Source organism: Ciconia boyciana, chromosome 33 (genome assembly GCF_034638445.1).
Source record: "Ciconia boyciana chromosome 33, ASM3463844v1, whole genome shotgun sequence".
Taxonomy (NCBI): domain Eukaryota; kingdom Metazoa; phylum Chordata; class Aves; order Ciconiiformes; family Ciconiidae; genus Ciconia; species Ciconia boyciana.
Genome location: NC_132966.1, coordinates 1,280,928 through 1,291,287, shown reverse-complemented (window position 1 = coordinate 1,291,287; position 10,360 = coordinate 1,280,928). Strand labels below are relative to the sequence as shown.

Below are 10,360 nucleotides of genomic sequence, written 5' to 3'. Positions count from 1 at the left end.
TGCTTTGGGGGGGCACCCTGGGCCCCCCCGCGGGGTGGGGGGACACCCCCCCCCCCCCCCCCCGGCACCCTGAGATGCTCGGGGTGCCCTGTAGGGGGCGCGGTGCCGGCCTGAGGCTGGGTGGGCGGGGTTTCGCGCCTCGGGGGCGGGGCTTGAGTGGCGGCGGGGGGGCGGAGCCTGGTTTCCAAGGGGGTGGTGCCGGGGTGGGGGCGTGGCCACGCGTGACTCAGCTCGTTGCCATGGCAGCGGCGGCGGCGGGCGGGGCGCTTCCGGCGGGCGGTGACGCCCTTCCGGCGGGAAGATGGCGGCGGCGGCCCCGGGGGCGGGCGAGGGCCCCGCGGCGCTCCCGGTGCAGCCGCTGGAGCTCAAGAGCCAGTTCCGCACCCGCGAGGGCTCCTACCGGCTGCTGGGCCCCGAGCCCCGGCCCCGCGCCGGCCCCGCCGCCGCCCCCGGGCCCCCCCCGCCCGCCGCCGGCCCGGGCCCCGCCGCCGCCGCCGCCGCCGCCCCGGGCCCGGCCGCGCTGCCGCCGGTGCGGTTGTCCATGGTGCGGCTGGCGCTGCCGCCCGCCGAGGAACCGGGGGCCCGGCCGAGCGCAGCCGGGTCTGCTTCAACCTGGGCCGGGAGCTCTACTTCTACGGCGGGGCCGGCTCCGGTGGTCGCGGCAGCCGGCGGGTAACGGGGGAAGCGGGGCCTCGGGGTGGGGGGGGGGGGGAGCCGGGGCGGCCGCTAACGGGGGGGCTGGGGACACGGGGGCTGGCAGGGGCCCGGCGGGTACCCACGGGTGACGGTGACACCGGGGTCGTCGGGCCGGTACCGGGGGGGCTGGGTGCAGTGAGCGCCGCAGCCAGCGGGGACAGCGACACCGGGGCCGGTAACGGTGACACTGGGGACAGTAACGGTGACCCCAGACCCCCTAGGAGCCACCTGGTAACGGGGACACCGGGGACAGTAATGGTGACCCCGGACCCCCTAGGAGCCACCTGGTAACGGGGACCGTGGGGATGGTGACACCGGGGACAGTAACGGTGACAGTGGGGACAGTAATGGTGACCCCAGACCCACTAGAAGCCGCCCACTAATGGGGACAGTGACACTGGGGACAGTAATGGTGACCCCAGAGCCACCTGCTAAGGAGGACAGTGGGGACGGTGACACCGGGGACAGTAACGGTGACCCCAGAGTCCCCAGGAGCCACCTGCTAGTGGGGACAGTGACACTGGGGACAGTAACGGTGACACTGGGGACAGTAACAGTGACACTGGGGACAGTAATGGTGACACTGGGGACAGTAACGGTGACCCCAGAGCCCCCAGGAGCCACCCGCTAATGGGGACAGTGGGGACGGTGACACCGGGGACAGTAACGGTGACACTGGGGACAGTAACGGTGACCCCAGACCCCCCAGGAGCTGCCTGATAGTGGGGACAGCAGGGACAGTGACACCGGGGACAGTAATGGTGACACTGGGGACAGTAACGGTGACCCCAGACCCCCCAGGAGCCACCCGCTAATGGGGACAGTGGGGACAGTGACACTGGGGACAGTAACGGTGACACTGGGGACAGTAACAGTGACACTGGGGACAGTAACGGTGACCCCAGAGCCCCCAGGAGCCACCTGCTAATGGGGACAGTGGGGACAGTGACACCGGGGACAGTAACGGTGACACTGGGGACAGTAACGGTGACCCCAGATCCCCCCAGGAGCCACCTGCTAATGGGGACAGTGGGGACAGTGACACTGGGGACAGTAACAGTGACCCCAGAGTCCCCAGGAGCCACCTGCTAGTGGGGACAGTGGGGACGGGGACAGTGACGGTCACCCCAGAGTCCCCAGGAGCCACCTGCTAATGGGGACAGTGGGGACAGTGACACCGGGGACAGTAACGGTGACACCGGGGACAGTAATGGTGACACTGGGGACAGTAACGGTGACCCCAGACCCCCCAGGAGCTGCCTGATAGTGGGGACAGTGGGGACAGTGACACCGGGAACAGTAATGGTGACACTGGGGACAGTAACGGTGACCCAGGAGCCACCCGCTAATGGGGACAGTGGGGACAGTGACACCGGGGACAGTAACGGTGACACTGGGGACAGTACCGGTGACCCCAGAGCCCCCGGGGCCCGGCCCAGGGGCGCGGTTGTCCCAGGCTGCTGCGTGACGGTGCCAAGGACCCTCCCTGGCTCACCGGGGGGGGGGGGCGCAGGGGTGTCCCTGCCCCTCCCGGGTGCCACCCCGCCCTCGGTGACGTCCCCGTGTCCCCTCCCGCAGTCGCTGGACCTGCACAAGCCCATCGACAAGCGCATCTACAAGGGGACGCAGCCCACCTGCCACGACTTCAACCAGTTCACCGCCGCCGCCGACACCATCGCCCTGCTGGTGGGCTTCTCCGCCGGGCAGGTCCAGTACCTCGACCTCGTTAAGAAGGACGCCAGCAAGCTCTTTAACGAGGAGGTGAGCCGGTAACGAAGGGGGGGACCGTTAACGAAGAGGGGCACACACCACCACCCCCCCCCCACCAGAGCCACCGTCCTCGGGCGCGGGGAGACACCGGGAGGGCTGAGGTTTCCCCTGAGAGATGGCGGCAGTCGTTAGGGGCCCGCTTCGTTAGGGGCCCGCTTCTTTAAGGGCCCGCTTCGTTAGGGGCTCGCTTCGTTAGGGGTCTGCTTCGTTAGGGGCTCGCTTCTTTAAGGGCCCGCTTCGTTAGGGGCCCGCTTCTTTAAGGGTCTGCTTCGTTAGGGGCCCGCTTCGTTAGGGGTCTGCTTCTTTAAGGGCCCGCTTCGTTAGGGGCCCGCTTCGTTAGGGGCCCGCTTCTTTAAGGGCCCGCTTCTTTAAGGGCCCGCTTCTTTAAGGGCCCGCTTCGTTAGGGGCCCGCTTCGTTAGGGGCCCACAATGGTTGTGCCCTTAGCGAGAGTCAGGGCTGTGCAGTGACACCGATGGGGGTCCCCAAATGTCCCTTTTGTGGCTTTGCCCTCAGTGACACCCCGGGGCTGTGCCACAGCACACCCTCCTGTCACCAAATGTCCCCATTTGTGTCCCCAGTGTGTCACTTTGGGCTTCACCCTCAGTGACACCCTGGGGCTGTGCTGTGACACGGATTCGGGTCCCCAAATGCCCCGATTCGGGTCCCCAAATGTCCCTTTTTTGGCTTTGCCCTCGGTGACACCCCAGGGTTGTGCCTCGGCCGCCGTTCCTGTCCCCAAACGTGCCACAGCCCACCCTCCTGTCCCCAGATGTCCCCACTCCTGTCCCCAGATGTGCCACAGGACACCCTCGTGTCCCCAGACATCCTCATTCATGTCCCCAAACGTGTCACTTGGGCTTTGCCCTCATTGACACCCTGGGGCTGTGCCGTGACGTGGATTTGGGTCCCCACATGCCCCAGTTCGGGTCCCCAAATGTCCCTTTTGTGGCTTTGCCGTCAGTGACACCCCAGGGCTGTGCCATGACACAGATTCGGGTCCCCAGATGTCCCTTTTTTGGCTTTGCCCTCGGTGACACCCCAGGGTTGTGCCTCGGCCGCCGTTCCTGTCCCCAAACGTGCCGCAGCACACCCTCCTGTCCCCAGATGTCCCCACTCCTGTCCCCAGATGTCCCCACTCCTGTCCCCAGATGTGCCACAGGACACCCTCGTGTCCCCAAACATCCTCATTCATGTCCCCAATGTGTCACTTTGGGCTTCACCCTCATTGACACCCTGGGGCTGTGCTGTGACACGGATTCGGGTCCCCAAATGCCCCGATTCGGGTCCCCAAATGTCCCTTTTGTGGCTTTGCCCTCGGTGACACCCCAGGGTCGTGCCGCGGCACTCACTTTGTGTCCCCAAACGTGCCTGTTCATGTCCCCAAAGTGCCAGTTTGGGCTTTGCCCTCAGCGACACCTCCGGTTTACGCCCCAGCACACGCTCGTGTCCCCGAACGTCCCCGTTTGCGTCCCCAAACATTCGAGCTCTGCCCTCAGCGACGCTCCGGGCCCGCGTCGTGCTGCCGATCCGTGTCCCCAAACACGCCGGGGGGCCCGATCCTGACACCCCCTCCCTCCCGCAGCGCCTGATCGACAAAACGAAGGTGACGTTCGTCAAATGGCTGCCGGAGACGGAGCGGCTCTTCCTGGCCTCCCACGCCAGCGGCCACCTCTACCTGTACGACGCCGAGCAGCCCTGCGGGGCCGCGGCCCCCCAGTACAACCTCCTGACGCGGGGCGAGGGCTTCAGCGTCTTTGCCTGTAAGAGCAAGACCCCCCGAAACCCCCTCCTCAAATGGGCGGTGGGCGAGGGGGCCCTCAACGAATTCGCCTTCTCGCCGGACGGGCGCTCGTTGGCCTGCGTCAGCCAGGATGGCTGCCTGCGCGTCTTCCACTTCGACTCCATGCTGCTGCAGGGGATGATGAAGAGTTATTTCGGGGGGTTGCTCTGCGTCTGTTGGAGCCCCGACGGGCGTTACGTGGTGACGGGGGGCGAGGATGACCTGGTGACCGTCTGGTCTTTCGCTGAGGGTCGGGTGGTGGCCCGAGGTCACGGTCACAAGTCTTGGGTCAACGCCGTGGCCTTCGATCCCTTCACCGGGGCGGCGCAGGCCCCCCAACCCCCCGAGCTGAGCGGGGGCGAGGAGGAGGACGAGCCCCCCGATCCCCTCGTCCGCCGCTCCCCCGCCGTCACCTACCGCTTCGGCTCGGCCGGCCAGGACACCCAGTTCTGCCTGTGGGACCTGACCGAGGACGTCCTCTACCCTCGGCCCCCCCTTTCCCGTGCCCGTACCCTCACCGGATCGGGGGACGCCGGCGTTCCCGTCCCGGGGCTGCCCCGTTCGCTCTCCCGCTCCAACAGCCTCCCGCAGCCGGCGGGCACGGGCTCGGCCCGCGGCCCCCCGCCCGACGTCCCCCCGGCCCTCAGCGTCGGTCGCTTCGCCACGTTGACGCTGCAGGAACGTAAGGGACCTTCCGGCTCCGAAAAAGAGCACAAACGTTACCACAGTTTGGGCAACATCAGTCGAAGCGGAGAGAAACCTCCCGGCGGTGCCGGATCCCGGGGACGGCTGGATACGGCCAAGGTGCTGGGAACGGCGCTTTGCCCCCGGATTCACGAGGTGCCGCTGCTGGAACCCCTCGTCTGCAAGAAAATCGCCCACGAGCGGCTGACGGTGCTGCTCTTCTTGGAGGATTGCATCGTCACCGCCTGCCAGGAGGGACTCATCTGTACCTGGGCACGGCCCGGCAAGGCCGTGAGTGCTCCGGGGGGGTCGGAGAGGGGGTCTGGGGGGACTCAGGGGTCCTGTCAGCAGCCTGGGGGTCAGAGAGGGGTTTGGGGGGCTGGGAGGGACACAAGGGGTCCCGTCAGCAGTCGGAGGGGTCGGAGAGGGGTTTGGGGGTGACTAAGGGGTCCCGTCGGCAGCCGGAGGGGTTGGAGAGGGGTTTTGGGGGGCTGGGAGGGACACAAGGGGTCCCGTCAGCAGCCTGGGGGTCGGAAAGGGGGTCTGGGGGGACTCAGGGGTCCCGTCAGCAGCCGGAGGGGTCGGAGAGGGGTTTTGGGGGGGCTGGGAGGGACACAAGGGGTCCCGTCAGCAGCTGGAGGGGTCGGAGAGGGGTTTGGGGGACCGGGGGGGAGTCAGGGGTCCCACCGGCAGCCTGGGGGTCAGAGAGGGGTTGGGGGCTGGGAGGGACACAAGGGGTCCTGTCAGCAGCCGGAGGGGTCGGAGAGGGGTTTGGGGGACTGGGGGGACTCAGGGGGTCCCAGCGGCAGCCTGGGGGGTCAGAGAGGGGGTTTGGGGGGACTCAGGGGTCCCGTCAGCAGCCGGAGGGGTCAGAGAGGGGTTTTGGGGGGCTGGGAGGGACACAAGGGGTCCCGTCAGCAGCCGGAGGGGTCAGAGAGGGGTTTGGGGGACTCAGGGGTCCCATCAGCAGCCTGGGGGTCAGGGAGTGGGTTTGGGGGGCTAGGGGGACTCAGGGGTCCCACCGGCAGCCTGGGGGTCAGAGAGGGGTTTTAGGGGGAACTCAGGGGTCCCATCAGCAGCCTGGGGGTCAGAGAGGGGTTTGGGGGACCGGGGGGAGTCAGGGGTCCCACCGGCAGCCTGGGGTCAGAGAGGGGGTTTGGGGGGACTCAGGGGTCCCATCAGCAGCCTGGGGGTCAGGGAGCGGGTTTGGGGGGCTAGGGGGGACTCAGGGGTCCCACTGGCAGCCTGGGGGTCAGAGAGGGGTTTGGGGGGACTCAGGGGTCCCATCAGCAGCCTGGGGGGTCAGAGAGGGGGTTTGGGGGACCGGGGGGAGTCAGGGGTCCCACCGGCAGCCTGGGGGGTCAGAGAGGGGGTTTGGGGGGACTCAGGGGTCCCGTCCGGCAGCCGGAGGGGTCGGAGAGGGGTTTTGGGGGGGACTCAGGGGTCCCATCAGCAGCCTGGGGGTCAGGGAGGGGGTTTGGGGGGACTCAGGGGTCCCGTCAGCAGCCGGAGGGGTCGGAGAGGGGTTTGGGGGACCGGGGGGGACTCAGGGGGTCCCGTCACCAGCCTGGGGGGTCAGAGAGGGGGTTTGGGGGGCTGGGAGGGACATGAGGGGTCCCATCAGCAGCCTGGGGGTTGGAGGGGCATTTTGGGGGGGCTGGGTGGGATGTGGGGGGTCCCGCCACAGCCTGGGGGGTCAGAGAGGGGGTTTGGGGGGGCTGGGTGGCCGCAGGGAGTCCCTTTGCCCGCCGTCACCCTCCCGTGTCCCCCCCCGGTGTCACCCACCTCCGCGGGGGCTTCGTCCCCGCACAGTGCCACATCGCCGGGCAGGGACATGGGGCGGGGGGGTCGGGGGGGGGGGTGTCCCCCCGGTGACTGATGTCCCCTTCCCTCGCAGGGACTGTCCTCGCAGAACGGCGGCTCTCCCAGCGGCACCGTGGTATAGCCGTCACCGTCACCCGGCGGTGTCACCGTCACCCGTACGTACCCCCGCGGGTGCCATCGCCCAGCCCCGCTCGAGGACACCGCTCCGTCCCCGTACTACTGAGCCCCCCGGGCGGGCCGGCAGGCGCCCCGTTGTCCCCACGGCCACCCGCTGTCCCCTGTCCCCGGCGGGGCGGTGGCACCGCGCCGGCGGGGCGCCCTGTGCCTTCGTCACTTTATGTCCCCGCCACGCCGCGGGGCCACCGGGCTCTGCCCCTTATTTATACTAAAGAGACTCTTTTCGCACTCGGGGTGGCCCTGACGTGTCCGGGGACGGGGACAGGTTGGGGACACCGGGGGCGGAGAGGAGGGGTGCCACACGGGGACGGGTGGGGGACACTCTGGGTGCCAGGTGGGGGGGCGGGGATGGAGTGGGGACGTGCCAGCACTGGGGACACGATGGGTGACACGTGAGGACACAGGGATCGACTGGGGACACGATGGGTGACACATGGGGATCCAGGACGGACTGGGGACATGATGGGGACACTCTGGAGACGTGATGGGTGGCACATGGGGACATAGGGACATGATGGGGACAGACTGGGGACATGATGGGTGACACATGGGGACACAGGGACAGACTGGGGACACGCTGGGTGACACATGAGGATGTGGGGACAGCTTGGGGACAGACTGGGGACAGACTGGGGACGCGATGGGTGGCACATGGGGATGTGGGGACGGCTTGGGGACAGACTGGGGACATGATGGGTGACACATGGGGATGTGGGGGACAGCTTGGGGACATGGGGACATGCTGGGTGGCACATGGGGATGTAGGGACAGCTTGGGGACATGGGGACAGACTGGGGACGCGATGGGTGGCACATGGGGATGTGGGGACAGCTTGGGGACATGGGGACAGACTGGGGACATGCTGGGTGGCACATGGGGATGTGGGGACGGCTTGGGGACAGACTGGGTGACACATGGGGATATGGGGACAGACTGGGGATGCGATGGGTGGCACATGGGGATGTGGGGACAGCTTGGGGACACGCTGGGGACAGACTGGGGACGCGATGGGTGGCACATGGGGATGTGGGGACAGCTTGGGGACACGCTGGGGACAGACTGGGGACGCGATGGGTGGCACATGGGGATGTGGGGACGGCTTGGGGACATGCTGGGTGGCACATGGGGATATGGGGACAGACAGGGACACGCTGGGTAGCACATGGGGATTTGGGGACAGACTGGGGACACAATGGGTGGCACATGGGGATGTGGGGACAGCTTGGGGACATGAGGACAGACTGGGGACACGCTGGGTGGCACGTGGGGATGTGGGGACAGCTTGGGGACACACCGGCTGCTGCGCAGGGACGTGGGGACAGAGCGGGCTGCGCCCAGTGCCACCCGGGCGACGCAGCGCTGCCGTCCCCTTGTCCCCAGGCCTTGAGGGGCTGGGGGGAGGACACCCCCCCACCTCGCCGCCACTTTGGGGTCCCCCCCGTGTCCCCGAGCACAGGGGCCGGTTGCAGAAACACAACTTTATTGTCACCTCTTGCCGCGGGGGGGGGGACAAAAACTGGGGGGGGGGAGGGGGCGAGAAGCTGGGGGAGGGGCAAAAAACGGGGGGGGGGGCAAGAAACTGGGGGTGGGGTATAAATAACGGGGGCTTAGTGCAAACGTGGGGCGTCCCTACAAATAAATTACTAGTGGGGGCGGTGGGGGCCCCCAGGGTGGCACGGGGGGTGGGTGCCCCCACCCACCGCGGGGGGTCGGGTCCCGCCGCCCCTCGTTGCCGGTCATGGGGGCAACGGTGCGACCCCCCCCTCCTGTGTCCGTGGGGAGGCCCGGACGCCTGGGGGCCCCCCCGTGCGTAGTGGTTATGGGGGGCTCTGTACAGCGGGGGGGTCAAGTGCAAGAATTGGGGGTGCCCTCAGGGGGGTCCCCGGGGCGCGGGGGGCGCAGGCCGGCGGCGCAGAGCAGCAGGCAGTCCTTGGTGGCACCGGGACGGGGGACCTGGGGACGGGGAGGGGGTCACGGCACACCGCGGTGGCACTGTCACCCCCCCCACGCACCCCCCCGCCCCCCCCGGTCCCCTCTGGCCGGCGGTCCCCCTCCTCCCCTCGTTGGGGACCCCCAGATTTGGGGGTGGCCCCAGGGGGTGGGGGTGCGGGGACGGGACACACGGCCTGGTTTGATGTGGCCTTGGGTGACAAATGGCGGTGAGCGGGGTGGCACTGCCCGGGGGGGGTGGCAGGGCCTTGGGTGACACGGCCTGGGGAGGTGGCAGTGCCGGAGGTGACAACCCAGGGGGGTGGCAGTGCCAGAGGTGACACTGCCCAGGGGGGTGGCAGTGCTGGAAGTGACAACCTGGGGGGGTGGCAGTGCCGGAGGTGACACTTCCCAGGGGGGCTGGCAGTGCCGGAGGTGACACTTCCCAGGGGGGTGGCAGTGGCAGAGGTGACAGCCCGGGGTGGCGGCAGTGCCGGAGGTGACACTTCCCAGGGGGGGTGGCAGTGCCGGAGGTGGCAGTGCCCAGAGGTGACAGCCCGGGGTGGTGGCAGTGCCAGCGGTGGTGGCAGTGGTGGCAGTGCCCGGGGCTGGGGGGGGTGTCCCAGCCATGGCTTGTCCCCTCCCGGGGCTGGTGGCCATGCCCGGGGGGGGTGGGGTGGTCCCAGCCCGGAGGGTGGCCATGCCCGGGGCGGCGGGGGGGGTGGCAGTGGCAGGGGGTGACAGTGACGGTGACAGTGACGGTGCCACGTACCCGGGCCCAGAGCAGCAGGTGCCGGGACAAGGGCACCCCCAGGGGGGAGCGGAAAAGCCGGGGGGGGGCCCCGCTGCCGGGCTGCGGAGAGAGCAGAGAGCGTCAGCGGCCCCGCACCCCAAACCCCCCAACCCCTGACACCCCCCAACCCCGAGCGCCCCCCCCCAGCCCCCCCAAACCCCCACACCCCCCCCTTACGTCCGCCGGGGGCTCTGCGGGGGGGGCCGCGATGGCGGGGGCTGCCCCGCACCTCCTGCAAGGGAAATTGGGGGGGGTCAGGGCTGGACACTCCCCCCCCAAAAAAACCCTTTTGGGGGTTCCCCATTTTGGGGAGGGGCGAGGCCCCGATCCCCTCAAACACCTTTTTTGTGTCCCCCCCCCCATTTTAGGGAGGACATGAGGTCCTCCCCCCAATACCCTTTTTGGGGGCCCCCCATTTAGGGAGGACATGAGGTCCTCCCCCAATACCCTTTTTGGGGGCCCCCATTTTGGGGAGGGCATGAGGTCCTCCCCCCCAATACCCTTTTGGGCCCCCCCATTTTGGGGAGGGGCGAGGCCTGATCCTCCCCCACACCCTGGGGAGGGTTTCAGGGGCTACCCCGGGGGATTGGGGGGGGGGGCACAAAGGGATTTGGGGGTCCTGGGGGGTCAGGGGGACGTGAGTGATTGGGGGGTCAAGCTCTGCCAGGGGACCCGGGGGGTCACAAGTGATTTGGGGGGTCCTGAG

At 68.6% G+C, this 10,360-nt stretch overlaps 1 protein-coding gene and 1 long non-coding RNA gene across 2 annotated transcripts; one reads left to right on the top strand and one right to left on the bottom strand.

Moving 5' to 3' along the window:
- The first annotated feature begins 265 nt into the window (after positions 1–265).
- Positions 266–7,160, top strand: DMWD (DM1 locus, WD repeat containing). Its single transcript, XM_072848870.1, is given in 5 exon segments — positions 266–590; positions 593–672; positions 2,275–2,457; positions 4,050–5,222; positions 6,829–7,160. Coding segments are annotated over 5 exon segments (1,773 nt in total). The 5' UTR covers positions 266–301; the 3' UTR covers positions 6,877–7,160.
- A 1,656-nt stretch (positions 7,161–8,816) lies between these two features.
- LOC140645456 (uncharacterized) lies at positions 8,817–9,872 on the bottom strand. Its single transcript, XR_012039996.1, has 3 exons — positions 9,832–9,872; positions 9,634–9,714; positions 8,817–8,885 (listed from the first exon to the last, which is right to left on the bottom strand). It is a non-coding gene; the product is annotated as an uncharacterized lncRNA (long non-coding RNA).
- Between the last annotated feature and the right edge of the window lie 488 nt (positions 9,873–10,360).